Source organism: Fusarium subglutinans (assembly GCF_013396075.1).
Source record: "Fusarium subglutinans strain NRRL 66333 chromosome Unknown NRRL66333_c0000155, whole genome shotgun sequence".
NCBI lineage: Eukaryota > Fungi > Ascomycota > Sordariomycetes > Hypocreales > Nectriaceae > Fusarium > Fusarium subglutinans.
In genome coordinates, this window is record NW_023502218.1 from 97850 (window position 1) to 120678 (window position 22829).

Genomic DNA, 22829 nt, shown 5'->3' on the forward strand with positions numbered 1-22829 from the left:
TCACACCTCAAGCCTCTGTTATCGTCTGATTCACCTGCGGAATCTCCAATAGCTCATCAGCCAAGAGATGCCTCTCTTGATCATGCACTGAGACTTCGATGCTTCCGTCACTGTGGGTGGCTGGGGGAGACGGCTGCGACTCAGCTCCCACACGCTCCTACTGCACGCCCTCTACGACCCTAGTTCTAACCACTAGGCTCATACGCCTGATATCATGGATCCACTGTGCTTCGCGGTCGCATAATGGGCCGCTCGTGGTGCTTCTCTTTTGAGCACTTTGTTTTGTCGGTGTGTTACGCGTGCGCGTCCTCTCCTTAGCCGACCAAGAAAATGTTAGGCACCTTGCTTTTCTATACCCTGCTGACTTGCTCTTTGACAGATACAGTACCAGATGGTCTAGCGTCATGGCTTCGACTGATCTGTGGTCCAAACACCTCGTGCTTGGTATGCACCTGGGTCCATGCTTCAAATCCGAGGACCCTTCTCGCGTAACGGAAAATATCAAATCACACACTGGACTCCAGAACGAAAGACTATCTATCCAAAATGCTTCCCGAATCTCGATGGTTGCATCATGAACACAGGCTTCTGTTTTATGCGGACGGAAAAGGGATGCAAATGTCATCTCAAGTCCCATATGAAGTCCCATATGCTTGTCCAAGTATTACATTCTTATCACTTGGTGATCAAGTGTGCGAGCATTTTTGCTACTAACTACCATGGATCTCCGGATCTTTTTCCGGGAGGGTCAAGTTGGGTAAACAGCCAGCGCTTTTCAAAACTGCCCAATCTGTCACGACATCCAATCATTTAAATAGGGCGAGCAGTTTTGCGGCTTCATTCACCCAGAAGGCAGACCTGCTCGGCCTGCTCCATCCCTAAACTGCTTGCCCAGGCAATCAGGACTGCGCTTCGCGCATGCAGCTTAGCCATTTCTGGTCGTCCATAACCCAAGTGGGCTATGTAGCGTATCCTTGACGATTCAGAACTTTGAACCCCATGCATGGCTACAGAAATGTACGTTTTGGTCATATCGAGAGCCTCATCACCTTTTGAGACAAACGGGTTCGATGAGACAGGGTCTGCTACGACTCTGAATGGCCTCCTCATCGTAGCATCAGTGGCATTGCTCACCAATGCCGATGTGAATCCGATATCAAGGGCGCCCAAAGTCGTTGCCCAACTGCCTCGCCATATCCCATTGGTGAGCATAGGGATACCGCCATTATGACTCGAAGAGAGGCTGCGATTTTCGGACACTCACTCTAGCCCCCACGACAACGCAGAACCTCTCTAATTCAGTCATTTCGGTTTCAGAGGCACATGCTTTTCGGTTCCCCTGATCTAACGCAATCTTGTTTCCGATACTGGATCATATTCGTTATGTATCCGGTATGAAAGACAACCGTGAGATATCCTAGGTATTATTCGTGACGCAGCCTTCCATGACACTCTTTCTATAACAGGAACAGCAGTGCAGGTCTTGCTAGTGCTAGACTCGAATATTTGATATCTCGTTGCGTCTCTCTCCATTTCACGTTCACATATCATCATCCAGGGCTCATTCTGACCGACGGTGGCCCCGTTGCGCTGATAATTTTACTACGGCCTAGAGTCACTTTGCACACTCAAAGAATTCCACCAGCACCTAGAAGAAGAGCTTGGAACACTAACTGGTTACCTCTCTTTCAGTTATCAAGTGGCGTAGGGTATCTCCCGAACATGCGGTCTGGATCCCTGTCCGAGTTTTCGGCCCACGTTCATCGTATGCGAAGATATTTCCAGCATAACGATCCACTGTTTTGGATTTTGCTGTTTCTGAGCAGGGATTCCAGGCTCTTGACGGCGTCAGCCTTGACGAGTATCATGTCATATCACGAGGCTGCGGCTGGGAATCCCGGAGACAGAGGTGCGCTGTGTCTATAACCCCCGCGCCTTAGTATTCGATATCTGAAACACTCACGGACATCAGCATGATGGAATTGTCCACACCACAATCTCTCCTAAGGGATTAAAAGTTGGCACATGCGGCATTCCAGGATAAAGATTCGCCGACAATACAACTTGGTAACCCAGAATGTTAACGTGGGACAGGTATGTCGCAGCCGAAAAGCTGCAATGACGCTCACAACATCTTGGAACAAGGAATCTCACGTTGCCTTCTGGAGGACGAAACAGACCGAGTTGTCTTTATATGGACTAGTCTTGTTTTGCAAGTGCAATTTGGTCCCCAATCAAGTGTATTTTGCGAAGCTGGGGTATCATTTGCATATCAACATACCGAATACTTTGAAGTGAAGGCATTGATAGCAACCGGCCTCCAGGCTATCCATGCAACCTTCCTTACCTCTCGAACACGACAGTATGTATTAGTCAAGCATGGAAGCCAAATTCGTAAAACTACGATCCATGATATCATCCACTTTGCTGTTTTAGATAGAGTCACACATCTTGTATAGCAATTGTTAACTACTTTTAGCGTCTGACACTGGGGTCGGCCAGTAGATCACCCTCGCTATCAGGAGTTATCCAAGCCTCAGGGTGTAAGAAGACTTCTGACATTAAACTAAGTTGTCAAAAATACTTAATCTAAGATCCTCTATATCATGGCTAAATTATACTAAATTACACTAATTCTACCTAAATTTACCTAAGGCTTTTTGTCACCTAGGATAGAGGTCCTAGGTTTTACTGCATCCCCTTGCCAAGTACCGTTAAGGGTACTTGATAGCTGAGCCTTCTGGGGAGCATCACGGACATTACGTCGGACATTCTGCCCGGTCAACTAACTAAGTTCTGATACCTTGAGCATCATCAAGCGCATGAAGACAAGGAAATATAGGACTTGAGCTTAAGTGTACTTGACCTAGCTCCAGATACGCAGTCGTCCGATCGTTTCTTTATCCTATCTAGAGAAGGGCCAGCAGTGAATATGGTAGACAGAACCTGGTGCTTTTTACTGCGTCCCGGACACGGCCCTGACAGCTGAGAAAAGGCATGTCAGCCACTTGATCTCATGAGCGGATATGTTTCTGAAACAAGTGGCTTAGACAAAAGGCTTGGTCTACAAGGTTTTGACAGAAGGAAAGCGGGGGTACCCGGGCAGCGGGTTGAAACGGATGACAGTTCCAATATCCAACAGCTCTCTACGGCAGTATTCTCCCTTATGACTATGCATGCATTCTGGAATGCGCGGTTACGGAAATCAAGGGACAACACCGAAGTTATCCGGGCAAAAGGGATATTGGTTCCAGGATACATACACGGACTGCGCCACCAGGACCTCAAATACACTATTAGCCTTCGCAATGCTCCGTGTTTAACATAACTGGCGTGTAATACATCTCGATGTTTTTTCTCATTCGAAGCTGGTGGCACATATGGCCAAGAGGAGTTGGCGGAGATGCATTCAGGCTCGCGGTATCGAGAACTTCTGGTGTAGATATCCCATGCACAAACACAGCACCACGCCGCCATCATGAACCAGAATCACATCGATAGTTCAGTCCTTGGCTGAACCTGTCCGATGCTAGGTTATGTCGAGTGCATTGTGAAAGCAGTCTGACCGTACCTAACAAATGGGCTCGCGGTGTCATTGTGTCGTGAACATCGTTACACTGGTAACTGGTGCCTTGGACACACATCACCCTTGTTGGTGGCTTTTCAAATTATCGTCAGCCAAATCGTCTGCGGGCGTTTTGCGCCATGTCATCAGTTTCGTTCCCACGAATCGCTTTTGTTACCATGGGGCCTTGTGCTTCGTCATTGGCGATAGGTTCTGATATTACACTATTGAGAACGGATTTATGTATCTCTGCGTGTCAAGGAAATGGCTCCCAGTTCATATATGTACCCCTATCATCAGATCTCTGTGCCTTGGTCTCCCAAGGACCTCCACAGTCTGGGACGGCCTGCGTCACTCGAAATCGTCGCCTCTTGTATGCACCCATATCAGCTCGGTCCACCAGTCACACAACAAGAGATCTCGTAATTGACTAGCAAATCCGCTTCGGTAGATGCTCCTATCACGAGGGCAACAACAGCACAACGTGTGCCATAGTTCAGATGCTGATGCTCGCACACGCTTCGCCCAGTCAAGCCAGTGTATCGCCGTTGCGTGCAAACGCCTCTGCTGTGGTCTCGGAGAATGCAGATATAATACGAGATGGGGATGCGTTTACTCAACACACTAAGTCGTATGCGTCTGCGCCCATTCTTGTTTCCAAGACTGGATCCAAGCAGTGAGACAGAAAAGCCTATTAGCAACTGCTTAGTTTGTTCTTTTTTCTTGGAACAAGAATGAGACTCGGCATTCAGTCGAACATCTTTCGATATGAAGTTGACGAACTTCCCTATACTCATTCCTGCCTTCACAGCTCAAGTATGTTGGGACTGTGGTTTTCTTCGCCCTTTGTATACATCACTGTAGCTTTGTCTCCAGCCTAAAGCCTGTGCCTTCAAACTCTACAAGCACCGTGTTTCTCTGCCCAGCGAATTACTCCCATTCATAGTGGATTCACGTATCACTAATTATTTGGATGATAGATCGCCATAAATGATCCTCTTGTCATCACCTCTAACCTACTCAACATCCCCTTTCTCCCCAAGGCGGGCACTCTCGTCTCTGAGCCGGGATATGAGCTTCCTCTAGAGGCGACGTTCATCCATGGTAGCGACTTTATTCGGCGTGATCCTGATGGCCAATGGGTCAAGCTTGAAGTAACAAGTGTTGCGCGGGATACTTCTGGCTCCCTGTTGCGTTTTAGCTATAATGGAGTCGTCAACATGGCGGGGGATGAGGGGAAAGTGATTCGAGGGGATACGAATGCCACGACGACTGGTTTTGGAAATGCATGTGAGTTACTGGATTCCATGACATGGTTGTCGACCTGGCGCTGAGCCGCCATCCTTCCCACATTGTTTTGAGCTGTGGTGGGACAACTCTGGACTTGATACTAACGATGTCAGTTGTGCAAATCAGGTTCGAGACTGATGCTCCGGGGTTGAAACTTCTGCAGGACAAGTTGTATGTTGGCTCAGGCAGATTCGTTATCGAGGAAGATCGGCCAGTCATTGTGGAATACAAAATCAGCGAGGTAAGCGCGCAGTGCAACAAGCGATCGAAGAATGACTGAAAGGCATGACGGGACGAGGCATCGGTCAGCCCGGGTATGGATCGAGTAATCTGAGAGCAGGAATCTATCGTTTGACAGGACGGGTCACTATAGTGATTTTCTACACTACGTTGCTTAAGTTTTTGAAATCTATTTGTGTTTGGGGACCTAGAAACAAGCCTCACATCGATAGGTCAAAGTTCCTAGTTCGTATGTCTACCACCAGCCGTGTGTGTGTCCCCTTCATAGTCAAGCTCTCCTCGAAGCTCTAAGTCGTGGCCCCCGAACTCCAAGTCTGCCGCTCTTTTGCTACTGCAAGAATATGCTTTATCATGCGGTCCCAGTTAAGCTGCCTGGTTTGTCAACCTTCGGACTCCAGGCTGGATACAGACCCTCCAGATTGTGTACATGGGAGTCGATCCACAGGATCAATACCCCATCTTCTCCGCCTTTCGTGTTACGGTACACCGGTACTAGTCCATGCTTATTGGGGGACATTGGAGAGCTGTAGAAGACGCTCGCCGGCGCGGATGTTGGCATACTCATATGCCTTGGACTCGGGAGGAAAAGTTCCGTTGGCGGCCCAAAGATCGATCAGAGGCTGCATGGGCTCCAGCTCAGCGGGCTTGAGCATATCCAGAGCCGTAGCCGTCAGGACGAAGTGTGAGAAACAACTGTTGAGCTGCTTCTCCAGGTTGAGATGGTAAAATGGCTCGGTAAAATGAGCCCAGTAGAGATGAGCATAGACCCGGAACATTTGACGGAAAATCATCTGGCAGATATCGACGAACTTGTCAGGGAAGCCTGATCGCTTTCCGATGTACTCGGGCTCACCAGGGTTCGAGAGCTGGGACAAAGGTGTGGTGGTGATGGAGGGGTTGTGGGCGTACGAGACACCAGAAGGGTCAGTTGGGAAGATGTTGGTGTCGTCGATTTTACCAGAAATCCATCGCTGCATCAAAGTCATGTACTCATTGGCAGGAAGCTCAACGGGCTCCCTGTTACGGTTAAGCCAAGTAAAGGAGTGGTTGCTATCGAGCGTAAGTGAATGTATGGTCTGATAAGAGTGTTGATCACTCACGCTCCAGCAGACATGCGTGGGCAGCTGGTAGAGTTGCAGATGGATGTACCATCATCTTCCTTTTCGTGGAGAACCCTGACAAAATTCCAAAGGTTGCGGTAATGCTCAACAACTAAACGGCGTTAGGATCTGTAAGAACTTGTTGTGATATCAAAGTTTCATTCTTACCCTGGTGTGCAATCCACTCGCCTTGCTCGACCGTCTTGGGTCGGGCACTTAGTGTCATGAAATTGCCCTTTACTATGTGCTTAGCATATTGGGCATTGAGCCACAGAGGGAGAGGTCGAGGAAGATGATAGGAAGAGATTAGTTCGTCACCGCTCATGACGCCGCTGGAGTCATCCATGCCAATGGTCTGGGCGAGTGAAGGAGAGTTAGGCAGAGGGGGGACCTTGGGAGCTAGACTGGCTGAGGAAGACTGGCTCCCTTGAGTAGACAGCTCTGGCGGGGGAGGCTGACTGGCAGTAGAACCAGTTGGGCTCTTTTGAGGGCCAGAAGAAGGCTTAGCTGAGCCACCTCGGAACCGAGCGTTACTGGTGATGTTATGTTAGTAAATGTATGTAACGAAATGAAATGTATGCTATCGAAATAGGGCCAAGTTGAGGAAGGAACAAAAAAGTCACTTCAAGTCAGCACAGGCCCAGGCACAGGCACAGGCACAGGCACAGGCACAGACAAGGTACGGTAAGGCACTAGATATGGTACCTTGGGAGAGCACCTATCCATGGATATGACAGGCACACTATGCTTGAAATGGCACACATGGTTGAAACACTGGCAAGTCCGCCCATGGCAGCCGCAGAAAAGCGCCATGCGTGGCGCCCTTGCAAGGGAGAGGAATGATGATAGGAAAGGTAAGGATGATATATGAGTGAGGAACTATCCATGATGTCCATCCAACAGGCACTACCAGAGAATGCCCATCATGACGAGGGTTTCAACAGTGATCAGTTTCTAGTAATGAGTCCTAAAGCAAAGCAACGTCTTCAGAGGCTCAAGGAAATGAATGTTTTCAGCTCATGAACCTGGGGCATGTCTTGGACGAAGTACTAGTGTACCAGGGGACCACATGGTGAGAGTCTGATTGTGTACAGTTGGCCTTCCGTCTCTCGGTAGTTGTCCTGCACTGCGACAAGGAGTGCGCAAGGGTATTGGCTCCAGGTTCGAGTGTATCCGAAATGAAGAATTTGCAATGTTGCACTCGCATAGGAGTAGAGGGTCGTGGCTGGTGTATAGGTAAGGTAGGTAAGGTATAGATACCTAGATATTTTACCTCTACAAGAGGCGGCGGCTCTTTTAGGATTCATGATGATGAAGGCATGACAACAGTGGCAGAATCGGGAAACAAGACACACAGAAGCGACGCTGGCAATGAGGATCCAATGACGAGTAGAGACAAAATGAGATGAATACTGATGAAGAATGAAAATATATACTCACATGCCAGAAAAGAGGTTCGACATGGTTGACAGAAAGGCGGGGTGAAATCGTGAGCAAAGACGCCTGAGAGGATTCCACGAGGGCTTCCCAAATAGAGGGAGAACACGCTCGAGTCGGTATTAGGGTGTGTTCGGTGACTTGAGCGGTCGTTGGTGTTGTCTTCTGCCTGACTGAGACTGCGTGTTGTTGTTGTTGTCAGGATCAGTATCAGATCAAATCCGATATCAGCAGCTGGAGTCGGTTTGAGAAAGGGGGTTTTTGAGGTGTCGGTGTCGGGGCTTGGGCTTCCCAGGTTGATGAATAGCGGCTAAGTACCCCGTAACTTTAGCGGATGAGCGCCACAACGGGGCCTCACGCTAGTGCATCGCATCCATCGCATCCCGTCTCCAGAAGCCTCCCTACTCGTCTCACGCGACTGGCTCTGTTTGTCACCTGAAGCGCGCCATGCCTGTTTCAGAGCATTTGAAAGGGACTCCTCCCATTACTCTGCCACCTCCTGACGTTGCAGCACACTTGTTCCTTCGTTCTCGTCTCCACTAACTTGAGGCAGAGGAGCTTTAGGTTGCCATCTATTTATGTGTGGCACAGATTGTGGCGGTGAATATCGACAAAACGGATATTACAGTGGCTAGTGCGGCTACCTCCCAACCTTAGGCGCTAGAGCCACAATCAGCTAAACGGATCCACGGTTGCTGAGAGCAAGGCGCGACTGCAAGCTCACTTTGCGCGCAAATCAACCGCTTCTTTCACTGTTCCCTTTCATTCTTTAATTCAACCCCCGTCACCACGAAGAACCTACAACATGTCCGACATAGAAGACCCAATTGACTCAGTCGACGAAGGCGGCGATGACCTCTTCGGTGATGATGGCGACGATGATGTCGTACCTACCAAGGAGCCTGTCCATGAGGATGATGAACTTGCTTCAGATCCAGAAGGCGACAGCTACGCGCGGTATCGCAACGACGACGACGACCAGACTCAATTCCAGACAAAAGAGCGAGCTATTCAAAACGTAGAAACCTACCGGCATCGAATTCCGAAGCCTAAAGATGGCGCGGTATGTATTTTTACTTGCTCAGAGAAGCCGTTTAGCGCTGACTTTGACGGTATAGCTTCGAATTCTACGGATCCCCAAGTTCATGAAGATAATGCCTGAAGTGTACGATCCCGAGACGTTTGAGCCGACAGAATTCGACCTGGCAAATGCCAAGGCTGAGCATCCTAAGCATGTCGCTCGAGTACGAAAAGATCACAGCACCGGCGAATTCAAGAGCAACACAAACATCTTTCACTGGAGCGACGGATCAGTGACCATTTCCGTTGGCGGAGAGCACTATGAGATCCAGAGAAAGGCGCTCGCCCCACCAGCAGACAAGCCCTACAACGAGGTCAATGATGGTCACTACTACGCTGCTGCCGCTGAGTTGCACAGCAACATCCTCATGACGGTTGGGCATATCACAGAGCAATACAATGTTCGACCCAATAAGGCTGTTGGAGACGACGCGCTCACTCTCCTAGCTGAGAGGATGGCTGTCGCCAGTAAGCCTGCGAATGCAACTGACATGATCATCCAAACTACTGTCGACCCCGAACTCCAGAAGAAGCAGGCCGAATTGGCTGAGAAGGAAAGAATGAAGGCACAGAGGCGACGCGAGAATGCTGCTGCCAAGATGGATGGTGGTTATGGCCGATCACGAGGAGGGCTGTCTATTGGGGACCTTGAAGGTGGGCGCCGAGGCGCGGCAGGCTCTCGCAAGCGCGGCGCACCTGGGTCGGGCAAACCCAGAAGGCGAAGAGATGAGGAATCAGACGAGGAGCTTGAGCATGCTGTTGGTCGGCACGAAGGCTACTCCCTCGATGATGGCTTCATCGTCAATAGTGACGACGAAGAAGTGGAAAGCGGAGGTGATGATGACGATGAAGATGATTTTCCCGACGACGACGAAGAGGAGAAGCCTCGCTCCAAACGTCAGAGGACAAGGGATCGCAGTGAGGACGTAGATGATCTCAGCGAAGTCGAACAAGTGGCAGGAAGATCCCGCAGGAGAAATGTCATCGATGATGATGACGACTAAAAAGGCCATCATCGGAGTTACAGAGATAATGGGATGGGTATTTGGCATGGTGAGCAAAGGAGGCCATTGCTGCATAATATGATTATATCAAACTGTCTCCAAGACAGAGTATCGCAGAAATTGGTTGTTTTTGTATTATATTTTAGACTTTTGGGGGCAATAACAGCAAAGCCACATCTTTACTGTATGTGAATCCTTCGCCAATACAACAAGCCGCGATATAACAAATAACGAAAAAGATTGTTCGTGCGATACTGATGATGAGTAGTCGGTACTAACCATATACGTGTGTATTGTACATGTGAGTGTGGCTCAATCTCCGAGATTCCATGTCTCAAGAACCGGTGATCTCATTGGCAATCACATGCCGATTTAGCGTCAAGCATTACCTTTCCCTTGCTGGGGGAAGTACTTTGTTGAACAGCTGCGGGGAGCTCTACGAAACTCAACATCAGCCTACTTGCTACCTTATCTTGCATGTCCTTTAAAATAATATACAGATTCTCCCTGATTGACGAACCTAATCACCCTAAGAAAGCCCCCTTCACCGGTTCTGTATGCGGTCTCTAGCGTTTATGACATATTCCCCAAGGTACACTGGGTGCGTGCCATCTCGTCGCTAAACGCTCGCAAAACACGACACTTCGCAAATGGTGCTTGTGCTTGTGATCGGCCCTCGGTAACGCGCAATGGGGGTGGTAATCACCGTATGGGGTGTCGTCGTGGATGTTGCCAGCTTCTGGCAGAGGGTAAACTCTCTGTTCCTCCTGTCCGTGATACGCGACGTTTGTCGTTCCTAACTATGTCGTTGCAGAAGCTGCGGAGCTGGTACACGCGCAAAAGCCCCGTTGAACTATGGCTGGATCTGTTAAGAACCGCCGAGGCCTTTGAGGACTGGGAGGAGGCCGCGCTACACCTGGATAACCTCCTGGGCCTTGATCTGTGGCAAGTCTGCTTATACAGAATGACATGTCTACTTGGATGCGTCACGCTAACAAGTTTACAGGAGGAACAATCCAGCTTCTAAGTACTACGACTGGAGACTCATTGCAGAACGCCTGGACTCTCTCGCGACCGCGCGGGAAGACGGAAACTTTCAGCAGCTCGTCAACCTGTTAAGATCCGGCCTCGTTCGAAACCTCGGGAACATCACCTCACCCAAACTCTACAATCGATCATTTGCCGGTACCAAGTATCTTATAGAAGAGTACATCACCCAGATTGCCGAGGCAGTGGAAGATATTCGCGCCCTGCCTACAACTCCATCGGCTATACATGGCACGGGGCCATCCTTGACCACGCAGATGAAATTGGACTGTATCCACGATACAAGACAGGCTTTTGGGAGGAGTACACTTGTCCTTCAAGGTGGTGCAATATTTGGCATGTGCCATTTGGGCGTTGTGAAGGCTCTGTTTCTGCGTGGCTTACTCCCGCGCATCATTACGGGAACGGCTACAGGCGCCTTGATTGCGGCTCTGGTCGCTATTCATACAGAAGACGAGCTACCGGCTGTTTTGAGTGGCGATGGTATTGACCTCTCGGCATTTGCTCCCCAGAATGGTCATGAGAACGGGGAAACCTCAACGGTTCAGGCCTTCAGGTCACGGTGGGAAACTCTATTGCGGAGGATTAGGCGTTTCTCCAAAGAAGGGTACTTTCTTGACGTGACCGTTTTGGAGGAGTGTGTGAGGGCCAATGTTGGTGATTTGACTTTCGAGGAGGCCTATAACCGGAGCAAGAGGGTGCTGAACATAACTGTTGCGACGGAGGGCCAGGGGGGTGTACCGACGCTCCTCAACTATCTGACTGCGCCTAATGTGGTATGTTCTCGAAACATTGACTTTTCGTGAAGCCTGCTGACTCGTCTCAGTTGATCTGGACCGCTGCTGTAGCGTCGAATGCCTCATCGCCCTCTCTCTATGGCCACCGCAAGACTACTATGCTCTGCAAGGACGCACACGGCAACATTGTACCGTGGGCACCAGCTAACACAATTGACTTTCGACATTGGACTCACACATCCTACTCCGATCGAGACTCACCTTTAAGACGCATCGCTGAGTTATTCAACGTCAATCATTTCATCGTCAGCCAAGCTCGACCGTATCTCATTCCCTTTATTCAGTCTGATATGCATGGTCCATCTTTAGTAGAGTCACGGAGCAAGACAACACAAATATCTGCCTTTCTCGTACGCATGGTAGGCCTGGAGATAAGGCACCGCCTAAGTCAGCTGGACACACTAAATCTCCTGCCAACTGGTATCCGGCGCTTCCTGGTCGATGAACAAGTCCCGGCTGCCTCCATGGTTCTCGTGCCCGAAGTGACAGCAGGGGACTTTGTGCGATTGTTGGAAACTCCGACACGAGAGACCCTCAACTACTGGGTTCTCAGAGGCGAGAGGAGCGTATGGCCTGCCGTAGCCGCCCTAAGAATCAGATGTGCTGTCGAGAATGAGCTCGACAGGTCATATCAGGTAGTCAGGAAGTTCAAAGCCCCCGGCTTACGACGAAAGGGGAGCATGGCCACTACACTGGAGGCTTAAAAAGAGAACGCAATGTATAGTTTGGCTCAGCCGTTACGGATGTTAGCGCGACTTGAACATTCCATCCAAACTTGTTGGGACAATGGTAACATGTGAAAATGCTAGCTCTTCTTATTGATACCGCACAGACACAGCAGATGGATACTTAACTTGGCGCGGAGGAATATCTTGGTGCCTACTTAGGAATCGTTACCTACGTTTTTACGCACAGGAGGAGCTTGCTGTGTCTAGGAACTGTCCTGTTTTTACCTATGATATCAATTTCCAACTTTCTTCTTGTCATATCCCACGTTCGTTTTTCCAACATTGATCACCATTGCTCCATATTCGATAGGTCTCAAGACAAGCATCAGCAGAGCAGTCACAAGAACTATGCCGCACGATCGCTCAAGCCATGCAAGTTGGCCTTCGGCGATCACAGCGAATTAATATACCCATGCAAGAACTCGCAATTGGCAGGATGCAACCTAACTTCGTGGCTGCACAGCATTTCTCTTGAACACTCATCAGTATGTAGAATAGAGCCCAAGTCTACGCGCAGCAACGTAATACAATAAAAAGACGATTTTCTGGGCGCGCATATGAACAGATGGGAATGCTAACTCAGATACTAATACCTCAAAGTTGGCAAAACAATTCAATCAGCAGTACAGTGGTTTAGACTCTCAAACTTAAGTCTATTGGAGGTCTATCAATATTTACAATATCCAGACTATTGCGCATGGCGGGACACCGAGTTTCAGACTTATGCTAAACGGTTCAGAGACACTGGTGCTTTAAGCTGTGGGCTTGATGCAACCAACGAAGAGCCACCTGCCTCTGAATACCGGAAAAGAGCGAAATCGCAGGAGTAATGTTTGTGAAAGAGAGAGTGTGTGTGTGCGTGTATGTGTGTGATTTGTAGTTAGAACTTAGAAGTGAGCTTTCGAGAGGCTCCAACGACATTCTTTATCAGCCAATCATCTTACATACCTAGTCATGCCAGGGAACTATTATCATACCCAGACTTTGATGAGACCAACGCAAGAGTTCCTAGTCAAATGAAAGACTTGGAAAACTCGAAAAAAAAACAGCTGTAGTGATCATTAGTATAATCGGAGCAGAAACTGTGCCAGTGCTAGTGCCAGCCACACTGGGTTCTAGATATACCTACCTGTCTCTGCATGGTCATAGAGTCAGATATAAAAGGAGTAAATTCATTTTCCCCCAAAAATAGACCTCCTCTCTACCAGGGCGTCAAAAGAGAATGAGGCGGTTGGCTTTGATAGGTAAGCAGTAGTTCATGTCTAATGCGAAAGGGGTTAGAGGAGGCTCTGCCATGCAACAATGACACCACTTTCAAGAGATGACGATGCCAAAGATACATATAGATTTTAGTATATGCCACTATGCAAATAACGCTTGCTCCCAAGTACCGTATTCTTGGGGCTGTTCTGATCGAGACCGCGTCAGAAGTGCACCAAGCAAGGGGCACTGCCAACGCATCGTTCATGGCGTTCGGCACGATTGAAGAAGGGAAAGGGCTAGATCATAGGCTTATGCAGTCAATGAATGGTTTGTGGTATTGGGCTAAGGGGTTCATGAGTTAAAAAGCTCTGGCCTCACCCACCTCCTCGGGTCGGTATTTTGTTTCCAGAATATTTTACAGCGAGACGAGATAACCAAGTCATCGACATACATACAGTCAACGCTTGTGCTGCCCGGCGCTTCGCCTTGGGCGAATACGCTAATCAACATTAGTAGCTAAGCATTACTGAGTATCACGACGTCTATCTTGTCCCTTAATTTGGAACAACATTACACCACATCTGACGTATACCTGAGAGAGGTCCCTCAACCGGCTTCTTGGGCTCATCAACATGGCCAGCATGACTCATTCTGATAAGCATGAAAGCAACTCGGATTCTTCCATGTCCCTCTCGTCGTCCATACTTGTTGAAGACCGCAATTCTTCCGTCTTCGACTTTTACGGCCTAGTCATGGATATGGATGATTATCAACACCCTTCTCCTCCCACCATAGATATGTCTACATCCATGGTTCTCGAGCGCACCGCGGCAATCAGAACATCCCCTTCTGAAGCCGACGACTTCTCGATGAGCGGCTGGACCACTGTTGGCACATCCTCCACCGCCTCCGAAACCACATGCCCCGCTCCGGCGTCCGTGTCCGTGCCCGCCTCCGTCGCCGATCTCACGGCATCCGAGCTGCTGCTCCGCCTGGAACTCCAGGATACCCAGCCTTCAGGCTCGCTTGCCAGTCCCGGCTCGCACGTGGTGGGTGACCGTGCTTGTGAAATGTCCGTCGGCAGCGATAGCCTATTCAGCTACACCTACACCTTTGTCCAAGATGACCAAGGACTCTGCGGAATCGGAGCGTGGGCTGATATTATGTACCACTAGTCTAGTTCTTTCGTCGCCAAGAAGAGGCGAATCACTCCGCGACAATGATAATTTCAGCGGCCCCGAAAAAAAAAAAATCATTTTTGAGTTTGAGAAACCAAGGAATGTCTTGAGGCATGGATTCCTTGTCTGTTTCCGGCCGGCAGTTTGTCCATCGTTTTTGGGCTGCCACGCGCCGAACGGTTCCGGGTTTCATGTACAGTATCTACATTATCTTTTGATTTTGCTTTTCATCTGTACTCATGCACGATGAGGGCATTTGTTGTCTATGCTCTCTTACGAATCTCCACTCGTGGTTTTGTTGCATCAGTTATCGCTTTGTTCTGCGAAAAACCTCAACAGTAACTAGTAGCTAGGTAGTATGTTTCAAGATAGGATCAATGAAAGAAAAGACAGGATCGCCACAGACACACACAACAGGAATGCTCACTGACGCAAGGGGCATGCAATCAGATCATCTAAGTCAGACTAGATCGGTTACATTTGACTGGAAACTTGGTCATGATCTCCACGGTTAAACTGTGAAATGTAACACAAGCCATCCACAACTTGCAAGGACACGATCGTCGTTGAGTAATTCGAGCCATGTGATGTTTGCTGCATTAGGCAGAGATCCTATGACGCACCCCATGAATGAAAACTTACAGTACTCCGCGCTCTGTCTCGCGCAGCATTCCAGTTCTTGGATGACCCTGTACATGTCATTCAATTACCGGTGTGCGACGAATCTCGGGTAAATACTGGGAACTGCTGTGTATGTACTGTACTGTAAATGATGGACGATCCCTTGTGTAATAAGGATGCACATAATGTCCACTTAGAGGGACCTTTTTGTATCAAGATAACGAAGATTATCTCGGCGTCAAACGAAAGGTCAGATTGGGACCATAAAAGTGTGGCAATTCTTTAATGCTGTCCAGGCTGTAATCGAAGACAGACACATCAAAAAGAGGCGGAGATTGTAGAATGTCGAATGTCCACTGATATCATGCGCCGTTATAGCAGGGCACCCCTAGTAATGTTGCATGCCCGTCGGTCCAGGGATTGATTTGGCATTCGTCCCGTTAAATTGTTGCTTTTTGAAACAGCAATTGGGCCACAGAAAGGGATGGCAGATCAGACCGGGAACCTGCATGTAAGGATGTTGGATGTGTGGAGAGAGTAACCAACACAAGACAAAAGGGAAATTCGGACGACGGAACTCGGAGCCAGAGCGAAAACATACCGTAAACGTTATTTATTCTCCACATAGGTTCGCCAGAACGCAACAGAAGCCTAGAACAGGGAACCGGAGCTTCTTGGATGGTGACAAATTAGTTGGTTGATAAACATATTCAATGAAACACTGTTTTTGTTTTTAATCCCATAACTGATGTTATGAGAGGCGATATGGGTATTAATTGTCAAGATATGACACCTATCACAAGAGGTTCAGACAATGGTTTAAAAACAGACCAAGATCGAGTCTAATTGATTTCTAAATACTAGGCTTTCTTCCTCCCAGACAAGCCATAGCAGGGTTCATCGGTGGATATAGCCGGCCGCGACGCCTCATGGGGTAACCGGAAAAGAATAAAACAAAGGCCATCATTAAAGTAGAATTATACACCCGAAACTGGAGTCTCATCAAACCGCTCTTTCTTCATCCCATTTATGCACATAAAACATCATGTCCATGTCTTAGTTGAGGTAAACCATGGCCATAACGGCACCGGCAATGAGAGCCAGCGAAGATGTCATGCGAGCGGCACCGCTCTCAGGGACACTGGGGACACTGGTCTCGCCGCCGGCGCTGCCAGTCTTGGAGGGAGTGGGGTGAGCAGCAGTGGGAGTGGTGGCGTTCTTGGAAGGAGCATGAGTAGGAATGACGGGCTTAGCAACAGTGGTGGTCTCCTCAGCAGACTTGGTGACGCTGGCAAGGGTAGTAGACTCCTTGGTGGAAACGGCAGCAGTGGTCTCAGCGGTAGCGGTGGCGGACTTGGTGACAGAGGGAGCGGCGTATGATCCCTTGTAGGGGAACTGTGCGCTGTAGTTGACCTCACCAGCCTTGTCGGTGATCTTGAAGTTGTAGGTGTCGGAAGGAAGCTCAGAGGGGGTGAAAGTGAAAGAGTCACCAGTGGCAGAGGCTATCGTGGGTCAGTAAACTATTGGATATCCAATAATGGTGAGACATACTGGTCAGGGTCTTGTAGTCAGAGAGATTATCAGAGGGACCGTTCTGGAGGATGATGGTGCAGCCATCGTTACAGCCAGAGTACTTGATGGTGTAAGGCTTGCCCTCAGTGAGATCGAAATCGGTGTTGAGGAAAGCAGGCTTAGCCAGGGCCACGGAGGCGAGGGCAGCAATGGTAGCGAGAGTGTACTTCATTTTGAAGGTTGGTGAGGTTTGGTTTGTGGTTGAAAGAATGACTGAGTATTACTACCAGGCGAGTTAGTTATTGTTTCCGAAATGCTGATTCGATAGATCGTAAATGGTAGCGAGTCTATGAGCAAATGGCGTTTGTGATGATGATGATGATGATGCTGCAGTGTTCGAGTTTGGTGCACCAGGCTGAACGAATAGTTGTGTAAACAAGCCACCAGCAGTGCGTGTGCTGCCAGGCTGATTCGTTGTCACCAGCAGCTGACAGTGGCACCTGGTGCCAGCTTGTTGACTTCCATCCATTACTGCTGCTATTGCCCAACTGATTTGCATTGCAATTGAATTCATCCTTCTTCCTAGGTATCCCAGGTACACAGTTCGATGTATGTGGATGTTGTCCATATAAGGAAAGGCTGAAGAAGGTAGCAACTTACATTAGGTAGTGGGAATAGGCACAACGAAGTAGCGAATTGACTGAGGCGTTGATAGAGAAGAAGGAAGAAGGGAGATTCGAGAGAAGGAGGGAGGCTTATTATAATGAAGGGAACGTAGAGCTAGTGACAATATTGAGAACAATATCCGTAAAGGGGATACATTCAGACGCTACTGATGGCAATCCAATCCAACCTAATCCCACGAGACCATGGCACCAACTTACTCTATCCCATCCCACCGAACTAAGGGCCGGGGTGTAGGTGCAAAGCAGAGGGGGTGGAGGGGTGGGTGAGTGGTAAGAGTGAGGTGTACAGTAGCGCAGGTAGCGGTTGCTGGACATGCCTTCCCGCAGGTTCAACTGAATTCAATTGTGAGCTTTTGTCCTTTCTTCCTCAAGCTCCTTCCGCTTTCCATTTCCCTTTCCCCTTCCCCTTCCCCTTCCCCTTCCAGGTTCTTTCCACTTTCACCCAAAGGACCCCGTCCCCCACTTCCCTGTCATTACCTAGCTTGCCTTGGTCTGATACATAATGCATTTTCCTCTCCCTCAACCCATGCCATTCTTCCTTGGCCTATCTCGCTACATCATCACATTCCATCCACTAGCAAGCCAGCCACGGCCTTCCAATTCCCGAATCAGAACGGACCCTATCAGATCCCTGCCACGCAAATTAGCCATGTCCTAGCGTTCTCTTCGCATGCCAGCGCTATGCCCTTTGTGGCTTATACTCCAGTGGATTCGTCCTTCAGGCTACGGGGATGTGCCAGCTCCACCTGCAAGACCAACGGGCAACCTCTAGGATTGCTGTGCCTGACAGCCAGAGCGGGCACGCGCCCACAAAGCCAAGCAAGCATCATTAGCGACATGAGACCTCGATCCATCACAATTTGACTTCCAGGCTGTATTTGCACCGAGCCTTGCCCCCCTGCCGACCTCAATTCATTCATGTCGCTGGTCTTTAGCGGTCACCTTGTAGTGGGAATGATATTCTAATCCAGTTATGAGGCGAGAATCGATTTATGCGAATCCTTTCCCCTCTGACCAAGTCCCCAATTCGACTTGTTCTAGGCCTTATCAAGGGTTTCCTGTCAGCCTTGCCTTAGTCTGGCAGTGGTCACAGCAGCAGCACACTTTTTAACCGCGCCTCTCCGGCGTATACCGGAGCTGCTGCATACAGACTAACTCTAGGAGGGCGAGGCCAGCTACCCTATCCTTCTAGCAGCGATACCCGCCATGATTTAGGTTACGGCTGCTAGACATGCTGTCGTAAGCTCGTCGATGTGATGCAATGGGACTCGGCCGAGGCAGCCGTGTCTTTGTTCAGTTATGTATTGATTTCATGAGATGGGTCGTGTCTGATTCAACATATCAACAATTAACGACACAGTCTTTGTGAGCATGATATGATCACTCTCAGTATCCTCTCATTCATTTCACAACACACGCAATCGAAACCTCCGAACTCTTGAATCGCAGCCCTGGAGCACAACTACATCAAGACCCTTGTCCTTAACGGTTCTGGACAACATCCGGAAAATCTTAATGTCGGCTGCTGCAGATGTTGCCCCTTCTTCGGCGGTCTGGGTGCTTGCCGCTATTGGAAACTTCAATACCAAATCATACACCACCGCTCCGGGGAACATACACCAACATACCTTAGCCAATCAGGGCCAAGACTGCACTAACTAACAGCAACAGGATATATCCCAAATAACCTAAAGCCCTAGCCCTAACCCTAAACCCTAAGCTAAGCCCTATCCTGCAGCCTCTGGCCTATAACTAATACTAACTAACTAACCTAATCTGGCTTAAATAGGCCTATTTTGCTAGGTTAAGTGCTAAATTAGCTATTAAGAAGTATAGCTATGGGCTGATAAGCTGATAAGAAGAATTTAATGAGGTAGTCTGTGCTCTGGAAAACAGCGCTAATTATCTTGAGCCAATCAGAGGGCTAGAAACCTTCGCTTTGCTGGTGTATGTTCCCCGGAGCGGTGGTGTATGATTTGGTATTGTGGAAACTTGGTATCCCTGGCGTGACCGTATTGGGGAGCACTTTAATGACTTTGCCCCCCCGGCTTCTCAATAGTCCCAATGACGAGCTTCAATTGAAAAACCTTCCCTGCAAGCACTTGGGAGGTTTGTCATGACTCTTGCAGGTTTCTTGAAAATATTGATCAAGCGGCGTTCTCGGCATTGACCAACCTTCGAATCAAATTCTCCGCGATAGTACACTAGAATTAGGAGTCGCCATCTCAGCGCCTATACTCCGCAGCGTCTCATCAAAACATAATTACATTGGCTAATATGTGTGTCTAGGTGGCTGTAAATTAGAGTGAATCATCACCCGTTGATGGCGCCCACTATGGCTGCGTTGCTACGGCTGAATGCTGGACAGCAGAGACAACAAACAGGCGCCATCATGCAAATTTATTCACATGCTCAACGACACGTCACCAATGGATCACCAGGGGCATGTTCCTGTAAGGCGATGCCATCGCTGAATTGATGGCATGACTTACACACAGGAGGGCAAAAGAACTCCATGGGATACATTCCCCAAACCTTGGCGAGCTGTTTAACATTGATGACTGCGTAAGTCAACAAAATACGCAATAGCGTACGTACCATGCATTCTTTCTACCAAACCTAAGTAACCAGCCCCAGCTAACGCTGTATAAGTGCGCCGGGGATAGCGTCTCTCCAGCCTTCTACAATGGTAATAGAGACAGATATGGTTCGTCGATCATGGCAGCGGTTTCTAGGCGGACATGTTTATTGTTGACGTTGCTTTTGTGGCTTGAACTCGATGGGCGATCGCAAAAGCTTCATACTAAACTCATTGGGATCGATACAGACACATCCCCCCTCACTGCTTGAGGGAAAGGCTGGGGAGCACAAGAGTGAGCGACAGCATGAATACTGCATGAATACTGCACCTCAACCAGCCGTGGATGGCCTCTGCCACACCACGGCTCAACAGATGACCATCAGCGGCTGTTGTTTTGCAACCGTTAGTCTTACCGAGCATCGCCGTAATGTGACCCATGAGTGTCTCTTCCACGACGATCCAGAGGGTCTGGGCACACACAGCCTTGTAGGCTGAAGCAAGACTTTTCTCTGTTTACTGTCAGACTGTCTCACCTTCCCCCGTCCTATTGACATTCAGAAACACCGGCCCAGTCACCTGCGGTAGAAGTCAAATCTGCCATGATAAGTCAGAAGTTCTTCCAGGACCAAAAAAGCCACTTCCTAGTCAATGAGGCATGAATTGCAACTGCAGGCATTATCAGATGGCCCAGGAGGTAATCAGGCTGGGGTCCCCAACTTTTGGCCTTGCTTAGGCCCTGATCGATATAATACATACAGATTACGGAGGTCCCTACTAAAAGTTTTATCCTGCCCCCCTGTTCGTAACAGGGGACCCTAGGAGGTTAGAAAAAGCAATAAAAAAGGCAATATATATTTTCCTTACCTATAAACCTTTTATAACCCCTCTATAAGCTATTAACTAATTTCTTAAGCTTTCTAATAATCTTACAGGTCCTTTAATTATAACTCTAAATATAGATATTACAATAAGGGCTTTTATTATATCTTTTAAGGCCCTATATAGCAATAAGTCTTTTACTAAGGTTACTAAAATATTAGGACTTTTAATCTATTAAGTTAACTAAATATATACTTATATAATTAATAATAAATTTAACCTTAATTTTAGACTAATAATTCTAAGAAATAAATATCTTAAAGATAAACCTTAATTAAGGTAGTTAATAAAGGCAATAAAAGAAATAAAAAAGCTTATTATTAATAAGGTATAATATAATTACTTTAAATAAGAAAAAACCTATACTAATTTTACTACTAAGCTTAGTACTATAGAGATAGAAATCTTTATAATATCTATTTATTAAATACTAGTTTCTTTAAAGTTTTAAAAAATAAAGCTAATAAGGAAACTAGGCCTAATAAAGTTAATAAAAGCTAAGAGACTTACTTAGTATATTACCTATTATAACTAGACCCTAAAGGACTAAAAGTTAGTAATTTAGTTAAATAAAACTACTATAATTCTTTTATATTAATAAGGAGGTTATTATATATAGTAAAGATTAGATAAGTAGTTTATATAGAGCTATATTTAAGCGCAGTAAAAGGGGGCAATAGAGTTTATATTTTAAAGCTCCTTTTCTTATAATAAAAAAGGTCCTTATTATTACTAGGTTCTAGAAATTAAGAAGGAAAAGGCAGATTTTATACTTATTTTTAAGGAGCTTAACTGTAAGCTTAAGCTAAAGAAAAAGGAAAAATAAAAGCTAATAATAGTAATAAGAAGAGTTAGTTTAAAGAATTTACTAAATAAAAAGCCTGCTTAGAAGTAAAATAAAAAGAATAGAAAACTTATAAGGAAGGAAAGAAAGGAAGGTATTAACTAGTAGTAATATTAAAAGAAGATTCTTATCTTAAACTTGCTTCCTTTTATATAATTATATAAAGAAAAAAGGCCTAGTATAGTTATTTAGGAAGATAAGGCACTAATATATAGCCACTATATATAGTAATAAGTCTTTAACCTTACTAGTATATAATAACTTCTTTAGTATAAAAATAGCCTTAATTTAAATACTATTAAAGCTACTTAGCTATATTTAAAGAGAGAAATAATAAAAAAAGGCATGCCTTAAAGTAAATATAAAGCTATTTATAGGTAAGAGGCAGCTTAGTTAGCAATACTATAGGAAAAGATCTAAGTATAGATTAAATAGATACCTTATTATATAGAAAAAATTATTAAGCTAAAGGGAAGAAATAAGTATAAGAAAGGTAAGGATTATTTAGTAAGAAATTAACTTATTTAAAAGTACTAATCTACTTTTAATAGCACTAGTAATTTTAGCGTAGGATAAAACTTTTAGTAAGGACTTCCGTACTATAAACAGATTATATATAAAGCTATTCCTAAATAAGCCTAGCTTAGTAATAAATTATCTATTTAAGGGATTTACTTAAAGATTTATATTCTTAAAATATACTTCCTTTACTATAAACCTCTTTAAGTAAGGTAACTATATAATTAAGTTATATTTAGTGTATTTTTTACTATATATAGCTTTACTAGGCTAAAGCTATACTATATATAGTTTTCCCTGCTATATATAGTTTACTATATATAGCTTATAAGTATAATAGTACTATATATCCTTTTTTATAACTTTCCCTGCCTTTATTAACTTTATTAACCTTATTAATAATAATAGTAACTATAAGGCTATTATAGTTAGCTTATATAAAGTCTTTCCTACTATATTTAATATTATAACTATTATATATATTTAAAGGGCGCTTAGTCTTTTTAATATTCTTCCTT

General features: G+C 46.8%; 5 protein-coding genes across 5 annotated transcripts; 3 read left to right on the forward strand and 2 right to left on the reverse strand.

Annotated features, from left to right (window-relative positions):
- Window positions 1-5598: 5598 nt before the first annotated feature.
- Window positions 5599-7082, reverse strand: FSUBG_9768 (maintenance of ploidy mob2; the record flags this gene model as incomplete). Its single annotated transcript, XM_036688316.1, has 4 exons — window positions 5599-6145; window positions 6196-6307; window positions 6364-6728; window positions 6958-7082. 4 exons carry the CDS (start codon window positions 7080-7082, stop codon window positions 5599-5601), a joined length of 1149 nt encoding a protein of 382 aa, XP_036534767.1.
- A 1355-nt stretch (window positions 7083-8437) lies between these two features.
- Window positions 8438-9716, forward strand: FSUBG_9769 (Leo1; the record flags this gene model as incomplete). Its single annotated transcript, XM_036688317.1, has 2 exons — window positions 8438-8695; window positions 8751-9716. The coding sequence occupies 2 exons, from the start codon at window positions 8438-8440 to the stop codon at window positions 9714-9716; spliced, it is 1224 nt and encodes a 407-aa protein (XP_036534768.1).
- An 802-nt stretch (window positions 9717-10518) lies between these two features.
- Window positions 10519-12264, forward strand: FSUBG_9770 (triacylglycerol lipase; the record flags this gene model as incomplete). The annotated part of the gene is made up of 3 exons (XM_036688319.1): window positions 10519-10658; window positions 10723-11539; window positions 11590-12264. The coding sequence occupies 3 exons, from the start codon at window positions 10519-10521 to the stop codon at window positions 12262-12264; spliced, it is 1632 nt and encodes a 543-aa protein (XP_036534769.1).
- A 1859-nt stretch (window positions 12265-14123) lies between these two features.
- Window positions 14124-14666, forward strand: FSUBG_9771 (uncharacterized protein; the record flags this gene model as incomplete). Its single annotated transcript, XM_036688320.1, has 1 exon — window positions 14124-14666. The coding sequence occupies one exon, from the start codon at window positions 14124-14126 to the stop codon at window positions 14664-14666; it is 543 nt and encodes a 180-aa protein (XP_036534770.1).
- Window positions 14667-16346: 1680 nt separating this feature from the next.
- On the reverse strand, window positions 16347-17034 carry FSUBG_9772 (extracellular matrix precursor; the record flags this gene model as incomplete). The annotated part of the gene is made up of 2 exons (XM_036688321.1): window positions 16347-16792; window positions 16842-17034. The coding sequence occupies 2 exons, from the start codon at window positions 17032-17034 to the stop codon at window positions 16347-16349; spliced, it is 639 nt and encodes a 212-aa protein (XP_036534771.1).
- Between the last annotated feature and the right edge of the window lie 5795 nt (window positions 17035-22829).